A 22,925-nucleotide genomic window follows, 5' to 3' on the forward strand; every position below is an offset into this window, starting at 1 on the left:
TCTCCATTCAGACTGTGGATTTTAATTAACAAAACAAATATGAGCATGTTTGACTCTGGGGTCATGTCAAAATCCCTCCTAGGAGTGTATCTCTTTAAACACGTGCACGTAAATTAACAGAGTCGACCATCGTTTCTGCTCAAATGAGCATGGGCATAGTGCACGTTTCCAATGCAGGTAACAGGCGTTTAGCTCGTGGCATAAGTTGTTCAAATAATTTCACATTGTAACGCGCATGGTTAATATTGGCTCGCTCTCGAAGGGAGAGAGGACGACTCGGAGGAGCGACGAAGAACCACAGACGAGCGGGGAAGGCAGCACCAGCTACGTGGTGATCCGACGTCAAATTGCCCACGCAAGCTCTGCGATCCTCTATATATGAAGGTGTTGTCAGCCAATTAGTGAGTGTTTGCATGTGGGAGCAAACTGGAGCACCCAGAGAAAAATCACGCGTTGTGCGGGGGCAACACTCTATCACCGCACAGATGGAACAGGTGGAGTCCACAATTTTGCCGTACTGCCTTCTCTTGGCGAACCAGGGCTGTGGCTCACCCCTTTGACCCCCACGGGGAGGGAGCTTCACAACACCTTGCGTGCGACGCCGCCTCCACACGGCGCGGGATTGGGGGGGGGGTAGCCACCACTCCCTCGGGGCTTATGACAAGGCCCAGGCTTTGTACATGCCGACCACGGTGAACAATAACCGATCGACAGAGGGATGTGATCCATGGAGTACAATTCGGCCTCGACACCTGTGGCTCTGTGTTCCTGTCGCCGAGGAATCGTTTAAAAACAGATGTAAGAGTTGACTGCACATTGGCCATCACTGCCAATGCGAATGGCCAATAAAGACTTTACAAAATCGTGTATTTTGTTTCTCTCCATTAAACATACAAAAATACATTGTTAACACGCAAAGTGCTGCAGTCTTTTTCCACCTAATAAAATCCACAAGAACAATTCCAATTTTAAGACGGCAACATCAGCAGTGCTCACATGTAATTCGGTAAAATTCAATGCGAGGGTGCAAGACGGCTGCACCCAGTCATTACCATCTAGCAGAGTATTTAACTCTCAATCGGAAGGATCCACGTTCAATGCCCATTCAGTGGTAATCTCAGCTAATCACAACCTATAAAATTGTAACAGTTAAGTGGGAATTAAATAGAAACTGTCTTGTGGAAAGACTGCCTTCAAGTTATCCCATTGGCTCACTGGTCAATGGAGATGATAACTGCTTTCGAGTGTTTGGAGCATGATGGCCCTTTTGACTTGGTCACCAGGTCACCAGACGTCTGTGATGACAAAAGTGTGTGAAAATAGTTTGCTTTTGAATGGGCTGGATTTTGGTTGGGTGGGGAGAGAGTTTAAGTATACTCTTGCCATTTACTTACACAGCTCCAACTGAGTATCAGTTATATTTGTTTTCCTTATGACGGGCCTGCTTTGGTTTCTTGGCTGAAGTCCTGCTGCAAGGAACATTTACCGTGGTAGTCGTAGTATTATTATGGTGTTATATATTCGGAGCGTCCACAAACGTCTTATTGGGCTCTGAGATGATGGCCGATGGACGAAGTTGGTGACGCATCCACGGAGGCGACGACCACCACCGCAGGGATGGAACGATGACATCATTTAAAAATAAGAGTAGGTTTTACACTTTCTGGCAATAAAACAGGTGTTAAGATGTTCAAACACCAAAAAAGAAACCTCTTGCAAGGAATCAAGTCTGCATTAACCACACGTACTTGTGGTGAACATGCAAACACACACTTATTCTGATAATATAGGCATTGTCTTTGAAACTGATTGGCCTACACCAGAGAACACTTTTATGCCCGAGTCCCATCAATGTCAGACTAGAGAACGCCAAAAGGCGAACAGACAATGGACTATATTGATAGCTATCAGAGCATTTTAGGTTGGGGTGAGTAGCTACAAAATGGGACCTTTTTGCCAGTATCAAAGTATGAAAAAAGAAGTTTTGCCCTATTTTTACTTTTTCATAATTTGATACTGCCAAAAAGGCCCCATCATTTAAAATAATTATTATTATATACAGTTGTAATGTGCCACACAGTATTCGTTTACTCTCGATTAGAGGAAAATAACTCAGAGGGACGATAGACCACAAATAAGTGAGGCAGCCAGGCGATGAACTGGTGCCAATTTTAAGCCCCTCCACCAAAGCTACGCGGTCCTCGATATATTACGTTTTTAACGACCAATTAGTGAGTGTTTACATGTTGGAGGAAACCGGAGCATCCGGAGGAAAACCACACATGTGAGGGGGCAACACTCTATCCCAAAGAGATGGAACAGGTGGAGTCCACATGCAGCCGTACCACGTTCCTCTGGCAACCTCAATGCTGACGGGAAGAGAGTTTGACAACATGTATGTGATCCACCAACCCTCGCCACAGCCCGGATAAGTTCATGGGCAGGAGTGAGGTGTATTGTATGGTATGGTAAATGATGATGATATTAACAGCATTTGGAATTTTGGATGTGAGATTTGTAAGTGCCACTTATTCGGAAGTCGCCAGTGGTTGTCCTACGGATTGACTGGCCCATGCAACGCAAGATTGTGAAATGTTTCCAACCTACTGATCCAGGGCCACCAGCTACAGTTCGCACAGCGCGGCACTGCTTTGAGCGGGGACAACTTTCTTCTTAGCAGCATTCGTGATGCCGTGGTGTAATGGCTGGCACATTGGACTGGCACACGATTTAGAGGGTTTTAACGACACATTTATATATTTACGCGATCTAACCCCGACCCCCCCCCCCCCCCTCTATGATGGATGATATTGGTCGCGAAAGCCTACGTGTTAAACTGATTTCGAGGTTGCCGGTTTTGATCTCCTGGCACGGCAGTTGAAACAATGGGCACGTCCCTTAAAAGACGCCCCACAGCAGTACAATTGGATGCCCCACACGTTGTCTAGCCAGCGTGAAAGAACAGCCCAAATATCCTCTAGACTTTGTAGAGGGCCCCTCTAGGGGAGGCCCTTCCACCAGCATTGGCATAACAAAGGAATTGCAGCTCTGAAATTAATCCTTTGCGTTTCCCTTTGATACTCGAACTGTTGCGTGGGGCAGTGAATATGGCTCAAAGGCAAATGCGTTCGTTGCATGTTGGAGAGGTTCACGATTTGAATCTGACAGGCCACCCTGGTTAATATTTAACCGTAGAGTACGTGACATTTCTCTTCAAAGTGTGTTACTGATCGCGGGATGTAATTTTAAAGAGTGTGCCGGCGTCATGGTTAAAATTTCCCAAATTAGAGAACGTACCTGCAAAGTACTCAGTTAGAACACAGAGCAACCATTGCCGCCCCTTTCCGACAAACTATTCTCCACGTTTAGGCCAGTGCTGAGTCACCTTGTGCCACACAGGGACAGCTGCCACTGGGGGTCACCCTTTATTATGGGCGCCAGAGTGGCGAGATACTAAACTGCCACGCCTGGTATATAGCAGGTTGTGGGTTCGATCCCGACCCTGACGCCTGTATAGTTGGAGTTTGTGTGTTCTCTCCGTGGTCACGTGAATTTATCTGCAGGACCTCCGATTTTTCCCTCCACGCTTAGAAACATGCATTTATAGTATTTGTTTGCTATAAATTTCCACATGATAAGCCACTTCGTTGAGCTATCATTTGTTATATCCAGGTCACTTCTGAAAAAGAGCTATATAGTTGCAGTGGGTCTTACCTGGTCAAATAAAATTGTTGTCCGTTGCAATAGTTTATTTGGTTCAGATGATATGTCATTCAAGGGGCTGTGAGTTGCTGAGGCATTTAAGCAATGCCGTATAACTGCAACAATTATTATTATACTGAGCGTAGGCTGTGAAAACCTATACTCAGTACAAAGCTGTTAAATCTAAGGATAAGTCAACATGTAAATTTGCATAACCTAAACATGAAAATATTACAGTACGGTGATTGGATTACTTTAATCCTATTTCATAAGTTTGGACAATTATTTTATTTCTCAGTATTTTTTTAGCATTTAGAGGAAAGTTCAGTACCCGGAGAAGACCCACACTTACACGTTTAGTGCAAACTCCACGCAAACAATGAGTGAACCTATTTTCTGTACTGCATCCCGAGGGCACATTGTTCTGTGCGTCGCTATCGCTTGCGCTTGGTGGCTCAATTTGTGTTGTGATCCATAAACGCCATGGATAGATCGAGACATTTCACCCTTCATCGCCAAATAATGCAACGCGGCCATTATAACATTGAAAATATGCACTTATGGGGCCACAATAAGTTGGTCGCTAAGTCGAGTGTGAAATGACTGTACAGATGGATAATAAACACGTTTAAAGATTATTCTACGTGAGAAAAGTTAAACTTCCAGCGATGAAAGAGCAAAAGGAGTTATGCTTGAGGCATGATAGTTATCGTCGCTTATGTAACTTTAAATAACAATAATGCCCCCTAATGCACACTCTGGAATTATACTGCACGAGTGACAATGTAATCTCTTCGTGACAGCAGCATGGCTTCCAAGTCATGGCACCGTACCAGCAGGGCTTCAGAGCACCAATTGGGCTCGTCCTTATATGGTCACGCTATTGAGTGAACAAGAAGATGTATTCAATAACCTCAACAGTCAGCACAGCGTTGCATCAAGTCAGGGAACGATCCTGGAAGATGCCACCATAGAACTACTTGTGAATGGCTTATCACCTTATACTAAACCACTAAATGTATTTTATTTTACCAGTTAAAACTCACTGAGCAATGTAGTTCTTTTTCTGAATCGACTTGGCCACAAATGGGAGCTCAACGAAGTGGTTTATTACGTGGAAATTGTATCCACATTGATTCGGAGGACTCGGAGAAGAATCCACACAAACACGGGGAGAACATGAAAATTCCAAATTCACAGGCAATCAGGGTGGGGTAGTTAACATCACGCCACCGTGGTGCCTTGACGAGATTGTATGTGCCATGATCCGTACAAGCATGAATACAATATGAAATTTAAATTGCAATGGTTCTCAGTGGCATAACGGTCTCCCACACGATTGTGTCATTATTGCGCTGTGCAATCAGTGAAATTGTGGTTGCACGATGTTTCGCCCGATGGAGCCTGGAGTCTTGCAATCAGTCGAGGTCACAATCCAGAATTCAGGAGCGAGTCGGAGTCACTTGACTGCATTGAATCAGAATATGTATTGATACTGGAGGAATCCGATGAGCTATCGAGGGGCGGGTAAGAATATTTTGCGAGAAGAGCCTAGCCTACTGCTGCCCAAGTCCCCAGTCACTCAAACGTCCTACCACGTACCTCGAATCTGTACTCAAGGCATCGCACGAACGCTGTGAGAGGCAGAGGGAAGAGGACGAAAAAACCTTGCCTATCACTGCCTCATAGCAGCACTCGATGTCATCACACGGATGCTGTGAGCGGCTCGAGAAGGCAGGACGGCAGGGGGGGTCTTGGCGACCAAGATGTTGAAAAAGATTCATTTTTGAACGGCCTCAGGCTCCCCTTTCATCCTCCTGACTTCAAGAGCCCGGCGTCACGTTGTCTCCCGCGGCCAATCGAGCGCCTACCTGTGATTACCACCCACTTTTTTCCCCTTACATTGACCATTGCGGCGAGTGCTTCTGCAACTTCTTATCTGTCTGTCCATACTCACCCTTGTTAATCCGGAATGACGCCCGACTGGCGAACACACACCCTGCGAGTGTGTATTCGGTATGGGGGTTGGGGGAGGTCGTGGCGCTGCGATTCCCTGATCTCATGGTCTGCCCTTCTCGTTGAATATTCTACCCCAGCCACTCCCGATGTCATGAATAACTAATTGCGGCTGGCTCGGTAAACCTTTTGCGCCCATACAATATTAAGCCAACTCAGGAGCACCGCAATGTAACCTGTCCTGCGAGGGTTGGCCAATCTCCTGGCACCGGGAAACCGTGGGACTTTCCTCCTAGGGACCCTTCGGATTAACACCCGTTGTGCCAGGCGATCCTCCTTCAGGAGAGTACGTGTATGCGCTGTGTGTGTGTGCTCAGTGTGGGGGCCAGGGGGGGGGGGGGTTGCGGTGCTTGCAGAGTTGCTTCGAGGCCATGGCACCACAGCAGCTGTTGTCATTGTATGTCAGTGTGTGTAAAGTATGTGCATGTATATTCATGCATGTGTAGTGAGTCACTTCGGAGACACTATTTAGAAGGCAACAACGTTTATTCTTTACTACATAACACCGTTACACACGGGACTTCAATACACCTAACTCTTACACTCGTTACACACGGAACTATAACACGCCTATCTCTTGCGCACATGGGTGACTATAACCGGGTCAGAATAGCCAACGTGCTGCCTGATCCACGATGTCAGAGATGGAGACGAAAACATTGCACTTGGGTTCCAATTCACCTACAGACAGCCCCGATATTCGATCGGGGCTTCCATTTTATCCCTCTCAGTGCGGCCTGGCTCCACCCTCGGCCACGCCTTCCTCCGGAACATTCCCAAAGGTTCCAGACTACCTTACACCTCCCACCTGCCCAGCTCCGCCCTTAACCACGCCCCCTTCGGGAACTCTCTAGACGATTCCTGGCTACACTTCCCGTGTCCTCTCGGTCACTTTTCCCCCACATTCCTCACCCCGGCCCATCACAGGCTTCACTCGATGCCGGGGTGACTCGTCCTCATATGCCCCCTTCCGCCAGCAGCCCGCACCACGCTCCCCAGTGACCAATTATGTGGCAATTACTCATTGCGCTGGCGGAGTGGCTGCAATCCCCTACTCTGTCAGTAGGACTCATTTGCTATCTCTGCTAGTATCCGGTACCATGCCCCTAGTAACCCACTGGATAGTACTGCATGGTGTGCGAGCCTCTGCACTCATATTTCCTTGTTCTACAGCACTTTGCGATATGCGCTGTAGTGATCCATTTTACATCACTACACATGTGTGAGTCAATGTATGCTTATGTGTGTGAGCACGCTTATTCATGTAGGTGTGTTTATGTCTGTGTGCTTATCATTTTCCTCAACACACGCCATCCTTAGCGGCAGAATATAGCACTCATATGGAGAGCTGTGAGAGATTTATCTGAGGCTATTTCATCATGGGCATCGTCAGGGCATGTGGGGAAAATACCTCTCCTATGAATGTATATGGTTACAGTTTGGCCATTTTAACACGTCTGAGCTTGCACGCATATTTTACAGCTGCTGGTGGTTTTAATATCTTCTCGCCACATGTTAAAAGCACAAGACACACCAGGCGTCGTGGGGATAGCAACGTCAATCGTGCATAATGCCTGCAAGTACAAATTGTAATGTCAAATGGATTGTTTTTTTTTAATATATCCAGGATCATTACCATATATTCACGGAAGCCAGGGGGGGGGGCACTTGGGGCTCCACTTTGCGGGGGAGGGGGTCACACAGTCTACCTCGGATTTTTCATTCTCACATCGGTGTGCGAACGTGGATTCGTAGAATAACCAAAATACAGGACGGCGGTGTTGATATTTTCAGCGTTTTCTCGACCAGACACGAGCGAGCAATGCATGCAGCCTCCCAGAGGAATTGGCCTCAGTCGCCGCTCAATGCTGGGAAATTATTACCAAGATGCTGCCTTTGAATTCCAATTACACATTAAGCCATTTACACATTCCCTGAGACTGGGATAGGCAGAGGCGAGGCTCTCTGCCTCCAGCAAAGTGGCTCCTACAGCAAGCGATAGGAAAATAGATGTCTGCGTTTGTCAGGCATCAGGGGTGAAGGGGTGGCATGGTGGTCGTGTGGCGGCTAGCGGCTCTATGATGCAAACACGGTGCTCCAAATCTGATTTCCGACTGCGGATGGCGTGAATGGTGAATGATATCTGAACCAGATCCTGCCCCCATCCCTTCAAGAAAGTTGCACTGACCAGCGTGGTGAAGTATGATGAATCTACTCCGATGACTGACACGGAGTGGGGAGGCCTTATTCTTTCTGGCCTCTCAAATCGACATGCTATGAAAAAGGCCCATTGCCCCAAACTTCACCAATTATATATTTTTTTCCTTTCAAGGCCACTGTTATTGGCGGATGTGTTCAATTATAAGTGCACGTCCAACCCTGCCAATGTAGTGCAGTAATACCCCTATTTTACGTTTCTCCCTTTTGTGTCATTTCGCAAATATGTCGTCACTTTATTAACACTACTACGTGATTTGACCTCCTTGTGACGTTGTGACCTCGTGAAGTTCTCTCCTTCCCGGTCTCCATTTCGAGGCAGGTTTATTCCATGCCCCATCATACGTCAAACTCTTAATATTTCGTTCTTTTTCTTTCGTAGATCCGTATGCATTTGTTTTACCGCATTATTTCAACACATTTTTCCAGTTTGCTATAATTGGCACTGGGCCTGCATCACGCCTCCATTTTTCTACTTGCTACGCCACCATTCTACACCATACAATTGTGGCCATGTCTTGTAAGCGCTCTGTCAAAATGCAAGAATGACTCTTGCTGTGGAATCTCTGCAACAAAAAAATAACCCTTTCCCCAGGGGCGAACACCGACTGATGGGTAGCCCCACCAATGCACTTCAAAAGCAGGGGCTGATCCACCAGGATGACTTGGCAAAGACGGTGGCCCTGAAATGTGTCACTGCATGTTTTACTAACATTGATTCTATCATAGCGGTGATCGACAAAATCCCTGCGCTACCCTTCCTTGTGAATTTTAGCAGACAAATTATGGCATACGCACCACAGCAGTGTCACAACATGTGCCGCTTTGTGCAATTGTATGGTGGAAAGACGTCTTAAATAGTGCGGTGGAGATTTATTTCCTTCAAGTATGAAACCACCACGCTTTTCTTGCTTGCATTCCATCAGCAGAATGTCCAAGAAAATCAAAACCAAATAATTGGCAACTTGTTCTCATGGGTTGTTCCAACTTGTACACGAACCCAACATTAAACTGAATTAAATGGGATGGGAATTTGTTTAATAGATTAAATTGATTGTCATCTATGTGATTGTTATATAATTTAAATCAAATACTGCAATTGTTATTCTGGGCTCTTTCCATCTCACACAGGGGATTTTGCCGTGTTGTAAATGGTTAAACATACTGAAGTTGCAATTCAGAGTTTGGCAGTTGATTTATGTTCCCATCGTGGCAGTTATTAAAAAGAAAAATTGTTATTCCCCCACCGTATGTATGTTGGACTTGAGAATATGTTTTCCCCTTTTTTCTGGCAACAAACAGGTGCTAAGATGTTAAAACACCAAACTGAAACTTTTTACAAGGAATCATGTCTGCATTAACCACAATACTTGTGGTGAACATGCAAACATAAAAAACATGCTCAGATAGAATATGCATTGTCTTTGAAACTGATTGGTCCACACCAGAGACAGCTTTCTTTTAAGCCTAGTTTCAAACGGTGTTAGACCAGAGGATGCCAAAGGCGTACAGCACAAAGACAATGCACCGTCTCTGGTGTGGACCAATCAGTTTCAAAGAAATGCATATACTATCAGAGCATGTGGTATTTATGCACGTTCACAAGTATTATGGGTAATGCAGACATGATTCCGTGTTAAAGGTTTCAGTTTGGTGTTTTAACATCGTAACACCTGTTTGTTGCCAGAAAAAAAGGGGAAAACCTATTCTCTAATTTTGGTAACAGGCAAAGGAGTTCCCATGATATGTTGGACTTCTTTTGCATCGTACGTTGCCAACCGTGCTAATTGGAGCTCTCTATTGCTGTCCACCTAGCAATGGAAACGGGTGCAGCACAGTCGATCGGCACTGTCGCGTGTGCTCAGATCAAGTCTAAGTTACTCCCACCTATTCCAAGATGGCTGGTCGGCATGAAAGAGTAGGCCAAAAATCCCCTTTTAGAATGGAGGCTCTCTCGAGCTCCCTCTCATGGAAGGCTTCATCGCCCGTGCCGGGCAGCGGTGGCTACACCACGTGGCATGTTGCTCCAGCGCTGTGGAGGCAGCGAGGGTCGGTGGATCACACAAACGTTGTGAAACTCCTTTCCACGTGGGCGTCGAGGTGCCAAACCCTGGCTCACCGGGGAGAATGTGGTCCTGAAAATGTGGACTAACCTCCATCTGTTCCATCTGTATGGGAGAGTGTTGCCCCCCTCGCGCAAGTGGGTTTTCTCTGGGTGATCCAGTTTTCTCCCCATGCGTGCGAACTCATTAATTGGCCGTAAACAATTTTAATATATAGAGGCTCACAGAACTTGGGCAATTGTTGGTGCCCTGCTCGCAGTCTGGTTGCTGCCTTCCCGCTCGTCTGCGGTTGCTCGCACCTCTGAGTCGTTCTCTCTCTTCACGAGTGAGCGAATACACTGCATGGCGTAACAAATTGAAATTATTATTGTTAGCAGTGGCGTGGGCATGATATGGCAGGGCTTCATCTTGATCTGTACCATCTTGCGCAAGAAGCCAGAGTTTAATGTCATTGATGAGGAACAGAATTTGATTGTGAAAGCAGACTGAGTCGACGAAAGAGCAATTATACCATTTGGAAGTTTACATCCATATCTAGACATTTATTAAGAACGGTTAATTCATTTCAGCATATACGGTACATTTCAAAATGAAAATATGCAGTACAAATATCCCTTGTATGCACTGTTCAAACATCCACAATAAAAAACATGAACTGCATTAACCACAATCCAATTTGTAATGTCCCATAAAGATAAATTACATTTAACTTCACATCAATATACGCTTGTACCTACCTAAGGTTTGCAACACGAACATATGCCGTTTTTTTGTTTGTTATTCACATCAAACACTGTGGTTTTTGACGCTATCCTTTTACCTGTACAACTAAATCACTTGTAATGAAGTCCATTTGCCAGAGTTTTACAAAATAAAAACAAATAACAAACACCTGTGTTCATTCCGAAAAAAGCCACAGCATAGAGAGGAGCTTTTACAAAGGCTTGTTTCATTGAACGTAGAAAACGGTTGCAACGTGGATTTTCTGGAATGCCATTCGAAAGTTGTGCACCGTAACCTTTGTACTTGAGGCGTTTCTCAAACGGGGCCTCTTTCTGAGCAGAGCCCATGCTCGTGTGCTTCTTGTCGTGACATTGTTACCCGCATTGAAAGGAATTACAGTATCGTTCGCTATTAATTTCGGTATGCAAGTTTTTCTCTAGTGTTTTTGTTTTCAATCAGATCAAGACTTTTTTTTCATATTTTTTTCGTCGTTTCATTTGCTGCCCTTGAATTGTTCAAGTGTGTCACCTATATCTCACCCCCCCCCTTCCCCGGTACCATTAAGTTGCAGTGCTGGCTTCAAGACACAGAACCGGTCATACGTCGAGATCATACCGCGCCAAGTAAGCGTGACAAGTGCTTGCGTTGAGCAGCATAAGAACAGGCTTGTACCGCACCACCAACCATTTCAGTTTGGACCTAAATATGTAATTTATCCAATGATCAATTTCACCCAATGAAGTAATCGTTTTTCAATTAAAATAGCTTTCCGTGAATAATTTTCAGACGACTTAAATAACACCCGCCGTCATTGCTTTGTGGAGTGATACGTAGGATCGACAATAGTTTGTACATTTTAATTGTTATTAAGAAAAAAACCCTACGGAATCCCTACTCGACAATGTGAATCCTTACACACTACCGCTACAATATTGTATAAATAACTATAATCCGCCAGAAATTAATGTTTATTTATTTAATTTTCGTATTAATAATCTGAACACTTGTGCTTCTCTGTGAAATTGATACGTTTCTGCGGGAGCATCGCCGTGCGGACAATACAAATGAGTGTCCACGAACTTTACAAACGAGCCAGAGAAAAGCGATCACCCCAGCAGTTCGTTACATTCAGTACCTAAACAATGCTATTCAAACGCTACGCCAATGTCCTATGCCACTAAACGTGTGCTCTTAACAGATCTGCACAAGTCACCTAAAACACACGGATTATTAATCATTATTATTATATTAAAAACGACATCGACTTTGCGTGTTTGTCTGATAAACCATGTGCAAAATAATTCCATCTAGTGGAATTATTCGAGCGAGACAAAAAACAACAATTAGGATTTTTAACATCATATTTACAAACTTGTTGAAACTTGAGAATGTGAGTAGGGTTAATGATTGCAAAGTAATATGAAAAAGAGATATTTTTTTAAAATCTAATCATTATACAAATAAAACATCGCCAGCTTATACAAAATAAGTCGGTTTAACAACTTTGATATTTTCCAGCGAGAAACAAAAACACAAGTAACCTTTAAAATGCATTTCACATATACTGTACTGTATATATGTGTGGATTTGAGCTCAGTTTTCAAAATATCTGGGCGTTCAACCATCATCATCATCGAGTGAGTTAATATCACGACCAGGGTCAACTATGACCGATCATCATCATCATTGCCGTGGATCTGGGGTGGTAAAAAGAGCACCTCCTGTGGGGGAGGACTGAGCAAGTTGGAGAGATGGTTGGCAGCGGTTGTTTCTTTGGAGAGACTGGTCCCCGTCATAGGAATGTCGATTTTTGATTTGTTTACCAGTGACTCATTACCATCAACTGAGATGAACGCTTACCAACTGGCTTTTAAGAAAGCAAACGCGAGACCCTTTTCACACACATATACGGTACATGCATACGCGTGCATCACAATGCATGTGGACATGTCATAAAATGCTAACACTTGTGGGTGTACACATTTAAACTGCACAGCACAGTACTTGCAACACTTCAGTGTGAAAAGCACTCTGGGAAAAGTCTTATTAAAAGTACCGTGAACACACCAATGCCCGTAAAATGTGTTTAAAAAGCCCATAAAAATCTACTCTCGCCACTTAAAATACCGTGCAGCACTGCGTGAGAAGTTTTTTTTTTAACTCGTGACTTATTTTGGTGAAGCCGGCCTTTTATTTGTATTTATTAAACGATCAATTAAATCTACAATTTCGGTCGAGAATGGAACTTTCTCTATTTACGTTTTCACCCACAGCAAAACCCTCTCCTAAACTTGACTCGAACAGTAACTGTTGTGTTTTTTTTTATTGTGTCGTGCTCGTTATCACCGTATCCTTAAAGACGTGCAAGAGGCACTTTGAACTGTTAAACGTAATGAGAGGTCATTCGTATATATTCGTCACGCAACCCCAAGCTGGTTTCCCCACTCGTCTGCGGTTGTTGCTGGTGTTTCCCCCCCCTCACAGTTTTTGAAAACCAAAACTACCCCTCACCGCCACGAACACCACTTTACAAAACGTCAAATACAAATGGAAAAAACGATTCACGAATGGGCCCCCCCCTCACCCCCCCCCCTCCCCCGTGTGCTCATGTTTCGCTAAAAAACTACGCGGCCCCCCCTGCTCCCCCCCCACCACTCCTGCCCGTGTGCCGCTGCGTCTCCGTGCTCCCAGCGTTCAGAGCGTTGGCTTCCTGTGTCGCAGTTGCTTTTTTTTTGTACGTGCAGGCGGTTTCTCTCTCCGTCTCGGTTTGTGTTTTTGTGTTTTCCCTCCGTTAAACCTACAATTTACACAACAGCATCACGTCACACATCGGCGCGGGGGACACAAACAGCGAGAACTGATACAAAAAAAGCCAAGCATCGCGATCAACCGACGCAGTTACACACTCGCAAGCAAAATCACCGAGTTGATTTTAAGGAGTGGATTCGTGGCTAGGTGTATATATATCTCAACGGGTGTCCAAATTCACATATTTTTTATTTGTGTTTGCAGCAACCGCCAAAGTAGACTTCAAATTCCACGATAGATATTTTTCTGTTTTCTCTGCATCACTCATCCACCAGTTCCCTGAAATCAACTGAAAAGCGATGTCTACTCTTATCATCAGAATGGACAGGCAACGAGCGAGTATTTGCAATTCATCATAATACAAGCACTTTAAAGTTATCACTTGATAGGGAATTTCAACATGAAGATGTACTGCAAGGAATGTGACCTTTTTCTGAGCACTGTGCCTCTATTGGTCGAGATGCCTTGACTAGTTTTAACATTCACAGCACCTGTAATAGGCTGGGGTTTCAATGAACCACACATGTTTAGCATTTAATTTGAGGCTTGCCAATTGAATGATTTTGATGTATTGAGGTAATAATTCAATTTTGTTGAAGGTAATAGGGCTTTAACATTTCCTCCTCATTTATAACGTGAAGTTTCATCATGGAAAGAGTTCCCATCAATTTAAATCATATACTTTGGAATTACATTTAACCCAGCGTCTTATGATTAGCCACCATTATTGAGAGAATTGCTTTTTCCCAGCCTTTTTGCTAAAAGGTGCTGTTTACCACAATGGCATCAGTAGGAACTATGGAGTCATAAAAATTGTTATTGGCATGCACGAACGATGAATTTGCTTTAGTTCAGCTGCAAGAGAAAGCACTTTTCAGGAATTCACAAAAGCAGAAGCAGGTAGAGTTTTTCTTTTTACGCGTTATAATATTTTATGCCAATTGAATACAGGAAACCGAGTGGCATTGACTTAAAACCAAACATTCCGTCTACAATATGTGTAAAGCAATGGACCTCATGTCTTGGTGTTGCGTTGGCAGCTGATTAGGAACGACAATGAGCGGTATTCCATCTCCTAACATGGTTTGTGGGTGACATTGGCCACTGAGGGGTCATCCGTGGTTTGTCGCAGCAGATTTTGGCTCACCATCGAAGAAAGGCGGTCACTGCATCACACGCTTTCATGTGCGCTTCTGTGGCCATTTGGAATGCTCTTCCTTCTGATATTATTTAGTTTGTTGTCCTTCCCCCATACCTCCGATTAGCGTGGTTGGCTACGTACGGTGCGAAATAAGTTCAACATACATCTGCGTTTGTCCATTGTGCTTTGTTCACGCATTGTCGCACTACGACAATGGAGTGATTGGCAAGCTTTGGTGACACCACCAACGCTGGTCACGGTGACCTCTAGATTGTAATTTATTTTTAATAGGTTTTTGTTGCAATTTCAGTTTCTCAATCAAGCGGCAGCCAATTTTCTGGCTGTTTGGGGGAATTTTAAGCCAGAGGCAATGTTTCCTCACTGCACAATTATACTCTGCCAACAATTCTCATCGCGCCCAATACGAGACCCACCCTTAGCCTCTGAAGCTCCAGATAAATTATGGCTTGCACTTTGACCTCAGCAGTAATGGCTGTGGGTATGCAGGAATTATACCGTTGGATTGGACGAAAATCACGAACGTTGATGTTAAAAACGCACTCGTGTTGATTGCAAAGAATAATTGATTTGAGTACATTTCACAATGTTTTATGTCTTTCAATCAACCAAGCAAGAAACAAATTGAGATCACTGTTTACTTTAAGATTCCTAAACGGCGAATTTGTATACCTTTTTTTGGACAGATATCTGTGTTATTTTATTGCCATCAATTTGTTTTACCAAGTCCCCTATGCAAAGGAAACATCTTTATAATTGATAATGGGGTGTTACTTGGTTTAATGATTAAATCGCTGTTTAATTATTGAATAGCTGGTCAATCAATAAAAAAAGAAGATGCGTATTAATTAATTATATTTTTATTCATTTTCCGTCAACATAACTGCATGGTTAAAAAAAATTACAGTAATATTACCATTTGAAACTCGCGATATGACTGCAATAAAAAGGCTTTATGTGCACTTTACATGGCAGACTGCATGTTGGCAGTGTCCCACAGATATTACTGCGCATTGATAGTGATCAAAATGTAAACGTAGTGGAAACTAGCCTAGTGGTGATGCGAAGTGACCAGTTGACTACCCAGCCTCGCTATTCATTAACAACACCCAATTCTTGCCAGCGTGGAAGCATGGCAGTGCAGGACTTGAACGGATGTCTCATTCATTGGCACATCTCATGCATGGCCTGTGGCATGGAATTATTTTGTCAGAATAATTTTTATGAGCATAGTTTTGCATTCTTTGACACTCAGGACAGGAGTAGATTTATCCCTCTCAATTAGGTTTGATGCAATGTTTTCATATTTACCAACTGAGTGTGTAATCTATAATCAGAAGATGGCGAATTCACATACTGGTCGAAGGGAGTTAAACTCAACCCATCGTCTTTCCAGAGAAGATGAAATGTAGTCCTACTTTGTGGCTTTCTTGTGGGTTGAATGGTCCCCCGCAATGGGAATGTGGAATTGTCACTACTGCCTTAGGGCCGCCCATGGAAATGATCTTTGTTGAATTACTTACTGCGATTTGATGATTTAGCAATTCTTGCAGAAATGGCAAATTCAATTTACGAATATGAATGGCATCATCGGAAAGCATGCCACCCAAGGAGATGGAGCGAAGAAATCGGCTCGTGTGCAGATGCTAGGCGGATTGTTACATCGCAGAACCGTGAGATGACAGTGACTATGGGAGGTCTTCATCCAGCAGTGGATTGATCAAGACCGATGATGAACATCAAATCTGATGGCCGTTAAGTTATGCACTGCATCATGAGAACTATACTCGATCGTAAAAAAGTAAGGTAATGTTTAGTTGTACTAATGCGTAGGAATGAAATATGCAAGGCGAAGGATAAGATGCAATATCAGTTTCACCTCATTGTTTAAATATCCTTGCCCATGAAAGCCCGAGTCTGTAAGACTCTTTTTCAGGGGGCTTCTTGGATGTTTGCCAACTCCCTTTTAAGCGTTTAATTTGCATGTGAGAGGAGAGCGGAATGCTCGGGAGAAAGCCACACATTAATGCCACTCACTCAATGCGGTTTCCTGTATTCAATGGGCACAATGGGCAGAGCTGCTGCAATTTATCCACGCGGGAAAGGGACTGAAAACCATTTTGGGTGAAAAGGTAATTCGCTTGGCAGTGAATTAGGTAACGTAAACACTATACATTCCACCTACATTATGTTCACATTGTATACAATATTGGACTTTTTTAATGTAGCTCTCCATGCAACGATACTTCACAATACGTTTATTCAATTAACATAGCACTGATATGTAAATTATGTATTTAATGCCTTCTATAACACTACCGTTAACCATTGAATTGTATTGGGTGTGTGTGTATAATCGTATACGCGGGGCAGTCAATGCATTTTGCCAAATGACACTTTGAAAGGGTGCCTGAGGCTCGTAATGTCATTTACAAATGCACCCTCATTAATATCCGGCCGAGCGTTCACATTCAGAAGATTGCGAGTTCAAATCCCGGTCAGGGTCGACTCATCTCTTCTTCTGGGGTCGATACAAATGATTAGGAATGTGTCAGAAGTCACCAATTTGGTCAATTTATGGACAACTATTCCCCAGAGCACACAAAAAAACCCGTGGAATTTCCACCACAGGCCCAGGGTCGTCAATGGACATTCACCACTGATCGTTTGTCTGAGGAGCTCTGTGACTCAACGTTCAACTAGATTGGTGCCACTGCCGTTCTCCAAACTATTTTACTCCCTCCCATGTGTGTGTGTGTATCTAATACATGACTATTGCACGAACCTCAAAATCAACTTTGTAACTTCCACGCGTGACTACGTAACGAATCTATATTACAACAGTGTCTATGGCTAAATAACGCAATTGAACTTCACGACATATTTTTTTGTGTTTTTTGTTATACTTTTTTCATCTACTCAATTTTTTTTTCTTCAATATTGAACACTAAAAAATACACGATGTGTGTTTATTATGTGGCGATCCACAATACAGTTTTCCTAAAATAGCACTGAATAATATTAATACTTCTTCATTGAGTATCGCCAAATGGGCAAATCAACATAGAATTTATTATTCTTGAAGTAAAATGGGGTATATAATTTCCCCTGCCGTTGAAGTGAAAAGTGTAATTCAGTAAAAAAAAAAGTTTGTAGGCAGGTGTGCGAAATTAGAAAATTGTCAAAAAAATAACGCACGTGAATTGATGATAAGAAATACATTGTGCTTGCGTTTATAATAATAATAGCAATGGAATAATTAGTTCCAAATTGATATTCCTCTGTTAAGGAGGGTGTCCCGTGGTTGAGGAATCTCATTTCAAATCGCTTCAAACATTTTTTTTAGAAGAAAAAAAACGAAAACAGACCTTGTTCACAGTACTACTTCTCTCACATTGTTTTTCCTTTCCTCAATTCCTTGAGAATAAAACTAATGGTTATAGCAATCAGTTATGACAAAACATTAGACGATATTCTTACCTGCAGTTCTCTGTTAAAATTGTTGTGGATATTAAACTCAGAAGCTGTGGGGCTTAATAATAACACGGCCACTGGCTCGTTAAGTTAGATTATTATTACGGTGGTTCAAAGTTCGAGTCAAAGTGTTAGAGTTTAGTCTAAAGTTTTTAAAAAGTATTTTGAAATGATAACCATATGTCCGATGCGTATAATAAAAATATAAATTTGCTAAATGCAGCCAAAGACCGAACTGACCCAACTTATTTTCCATAAACTCAAATATTTAGTTTTAGTCTTGGCCAGAGCCGAACTAAAAGAATGAGTACAACTTTGCATTCAGTCGACAGTGGACTAGCTTTTTTGAGAACCTCTCACCTAGCATAAGAATGTGGAAATTCCACCCACTGGCTCTGGGTTTGCCAACGTAGATGAGCACACCCCCAAATGGCTCAGCATCAGAGCAGAGAGACACTTTCACTTGACTTGATAATAACTGTCTTGTAAATAGATTTAGTCTTTACATTTCAACCGCATGTGGAGGGGCAGTGCAGCAAGACACAATGTTGTCCTGTACTTTATCTGCTCCCACAACAACGCTATCGACCTTCGCTAATCCGCACCCACACCACGCGTGGTGACAGACAGATGCAGCAAAAAAACCAACCCACGACCAGCGCGGTGTGGCGGGGTCCTCATCCATCCAGCAGTAGACTGGCAAAAAGGCCTGTACATGTACCCATGTCAACAATTTGTCCATCATTAACTTGGGCTGTGTAAAGGAATTAAAATGTTTCAGCGATTTGAAATGTTCTGTCACGAATTTTTTTTATCAGAGAGGTGCGACGCAACATTGGCTTCGAGAGGTTGCAAAACAATGTCCTCAAGCTCACAGGAAAAAGTGTTAGGCCGCAGCCTGTGTAAGCGTGGAAACGTTCTGCATGGCACAAGGCTCAGGACTGTGCATGCATGGGCAACTCTATTGAGCCACTGTGTGCACAAACACGGCTCTCTCCGTGCCAGGGTTTGTGGTGGAATTTCTCCCAAGCGTTCTGTAGCGCTTTACGCAAACGGGGGCACGGCAATGGATGACATTTTCTCACGGCAAGAAAGCCTTGTGAAAAATACACGTATAAATGCATACGGGCGTGCCGTATGTATTTGCTGTGCATTAATCGGTGTACGGGCAGGCATGCGTGCGTGCGTACACTCCAGTCGGGTGGTGCTGCAGTTAGGGTACTTGACTTGCATTTTGAAAGCTGCGAGTTCGGCGCATCATCTCTGTCGGCTCGATTAAATGAGTACCACTTTGTGGGAAGCCTACAGCGATTTCACTCTGGAAAATATTGGTGCTGAATTATGACCAACCGAATGCACAGCATACGGAGGCAATGAAAGGTCTGCAAATTTGAAAACAGATCTTAAATGTATGCAGTCTTAACACCTACAGCATTTAATTTACCTGCATTCGATTAAAATCATAATTGACAGCCCTCTCTCAGTCCACAATTGGAAGCGGGCCTCCACGTGCCACGTCGGTCATGGGGAAGTGTTTGACCATACTTCACCACGAGGGGGTGTTTGACCATACTTCACCACGCTAGTTAATGGGAGATGGTGAAGGCTGTTTCGGGGGCCAGCACCAGTTCAGATATCACTCGCCACTGATGTTAGCCGTGGCCTGGAATTTAACTCGGGTTCGTGGAGTTAATCACGCAGCGTGCTAACTACCACACTGAGGTTTACATGGCTATTGTTGATCGCCATTCCGTTAGTTTGTGCATGTATTGTTTTAAATTTGATGTGCATGTTGTGCTTCCACACAAGTCCACGCATGTATGCATTATTCTTATATTGTTGCCAAGGTATAAAGTGTTTGCATCCAAATTCACATTCGGTTGGTTCATATTTTTTCAATATCTCATTACTAAACTTTGTGTGCGCACTGCATGTATGAGGATGCAGTATGCGTTCACTTATCCCCATTTATCTTGGCTGAGGCTGTCAGGGCTGTTACTGTTAGCGAGCGCCCGTTAAGGGCAGCAAGGCCAAAACTGGATGCTGCTTCAGTGCAGTGGGGATGCCTCAGCCATCTTCATCTCTCCAGTGCCCACGTTAACAACTGCAAATCAGCAGGTACTGATTATAGGGCCTATGAGTTGACCCATGCGATGCCCAGACCACGTTCAGATTCCAAATTGGAACCGGGTCAATGCGAACCGCAGCACAGTGTAACCACTGCGCCACCACTCCGATTGTGCCGTACGCTGCCAGAAATGCGCACGGGACGCGTGCAGCACGGCACGCGCGATGCACATGAGCACAACGCCACGATTCGCTTTCCCAGGACCGATTTTTTTTGTGTCATCCATTGCACGGAGCTTGCGGTTGCCGCAGTGCAAGTTAAAATAAAGCAGCGGCGACGACAACAACTCATTAGATTGTGCGGATGCGTCCGATGGCTTAATACATGCAGGCATGCGTGCCAATGACAAACACGAAACTCTTTCCCTACACCCCCCCCCCCACTCAGAGACTCCACGGCTTTTTGACTAAAAGGGGACGTCACTCGAGCGCTGAAAGACCCCCCCCCCCGCTCATTACTGCCGCTCGCTTGCCTCTCGTAAATAGCGGAGACCCGTACCTCTTCCTGTGCTCCCCCATCCTCCCACATCCAACAATACCCAACACAGTTGCTTCACCATGCCCTATGCAAGCAAAATGTCCACGCACTGCATGCAGTCGTGCGCGTCGTTGTCGCAAGCCATGCGCGGGAGAAAGACGGAACATAGGACGAGGATGCTCGGAAGCGGGCACGTCTCCACTCACACACCGCCCCCCCCCCCACCGCTCCCTTCCTCTCTTGTGAATGTGGCCCGGCATTGCCAACTGGTCCCCCCACACACACACACGAGGGGGATGCAATCTGGGGCGAGGCGTCGCTCAATAACGGGCGTGCAAAGTCGCGCAGCGACGCCGACGACGGAACGGGCACCGGTGGGGTGGAGCGGGCGAGCTAAGCTGGTCGAGCGCCGTTGTGCTGTCACGTCCAACGATGTTTTTTGGGTGTTTGCCGGTGCTTTTTTTTTTGGCACTGCGGTCAATTCAGTCGCTGGAGCGTCACCGTGATGTGTTTTTTTTTTTTGCGTTGCATTAGTTGCGTTTTTAAAATGCAACGATTTAGTTTTTAAAGAAGCAAAGGTTGCCAGAAAAAATGTTAAAAACGGAAATAACAAAAATCGTACACGTGTGTGGTTTATGCAATGTACCGGGGAAAAAAATAAACGCCTATTTCATGTCCTGAGTAAATTGTAATGAAAAAAAATTCTGCGATGGAATACACTGACCTGAATTGCCTTAGTAACATTCACACGTTTGCTTTTAAGTAAATGTTGTGTTTTATATATATATATAAAACTAGTCCATTAAATTAAAGGAAGTGCAATCTGCTGTGTAAATTAAACATTCCACTAAAGTAACCAAAGTTAAATTAATACAGCAAAAACAAGATATGCATATATCTATATATTACTGCACCATTGTATTTACCAGTGACTCCCATTTTAAGTAATTCAATAATGCAATGTAAATTCAACGTCCCTTCATTTAAACCTCTCTTGGGACGACTGACACCCTTTACAACCAGGTGTTATCGTTTAAAACGATTGAAATTGAGGTTAGGCCACTGGTATACAAATGGCTTATTCTTGCACATGTTTCCAAGGGGGTCTTTAATATCCATTGTCCGGCAGGCTGTGTGCTTTGGTAACTCCGCAGCAGAAATTGCCAAGATCCCGGTAGCGGAATTAAACTGTTAACCCTTGTTTTTAGCAGCCGAGTTGCAAGCGTGCAGACCACTCAGCTCACTGGCTCTCAACGCCAGCCTATAAAATGTGCAGCCTGAGGTTTAATAAGGAATGCCTTATGAAGTGAGCACCGCTATGATGTAGTTTCGGTTATTGCTGTGTGTGCTTTAACATCGCCCTGCCCGGGCACATCTCGATACAGATTGGATCCTGCTGAAGGTTTCCTCGTTTAACCTCAACATCGATTAAAAATGGCTGCTACTGCTGCTCATTCGTTCACTGTGGCACCCTGCCCACATTGAAAAGCGTATTTATTAATGCAACTTTTTATTTAAGAAAAGTTTCCTTAAAAAGCACACGTCAAAATACCAACGGATCTCGCTGATATGTTTTGATATTTTGTTGTTGTTGTTGAAAGAACAAACCGAAAAAAAGGAGGAATTAAACGAAAATCGAATAAACGCTTCGGAGAAGGTCCGTTGCATCTCGGCAGTGGGAAATCCCGACATAGGAGAGGGGCACCGGTGCGGTCAGGGGTTAACACGTTGGGGGCACGCGAGCACCGCATGGAGCCTTGACGTCGCACGGGGCACAGAGCGGCGTGGGTTGACGCGCCCGGGCGCTGCCCTGCGCTTCACACGAGCCGCTCGCGGGGTGCGGGGGCAGCCACAACGTTGATGGCAGACTGAGTGAAGAAATTGCGTGATCGGGACTTCTCCGATGGTCAGGAAAGTGCCCTGGGTTATTTTACCGCAGGTTTTCATCACAATGGCTGTTAAATTTTTGCGAAGTCGCTCTCCAATGCACAGGCGGTGCTGCTGCTGTGGCAGTAATTAATTAGCCACGTTTGTTCATCACGTGACAAGTTTATTAATTGGCTGTATTGGGTGCAGGAGGATTTATGATATTTTTTATTATTTATGCGTTCTGACCCAAAAAAAGATCAATTATGAATTGTAATATTGGTCGCGAAAG

General features: G+C 44.2%; 1 protein-coding gene across 1 annotated transcript in view; it reads right to left on the reverse strand.

Moving 5' to 3' along the window:
* Nucleotides 1-13,429: 13,429 nt before the first annotated feature.
* Nucleotides 13,430-22,925, reverse strand: part of SLC1A2 (solute carrier family 1 member 2) — a 72,784-nt gene continuing 63,288 nt past the window's right edge. The window contains exon 11 of the mRNA XM_078601381.1: nucleotides 13,430-13,518. Coding sequence (XP_078457507.1) covers nucleotides 13,513-13,518 — 6 coding nt within the window. The 3' untranslated portion in view covers nucleotides 13,430-13,512. The remainder of the gene's footprint in view (nucleotides 13,519-22,925) is intronic.

Source organism: Lampetra planeri, chromosome 16, assembly GCF_965212315.1.
Source record: "Lampetra planeri chromosome 16, kcLamPlan1.2.h2, whole genome shotgun sequence".
Classification (NCBI taxonomy): Eukaryota; Metazoa; Chordata; class Hyperoartia; order Petromyzontiformes; family Petromyzontidae; genus Lampetra; species Lampetra planeri.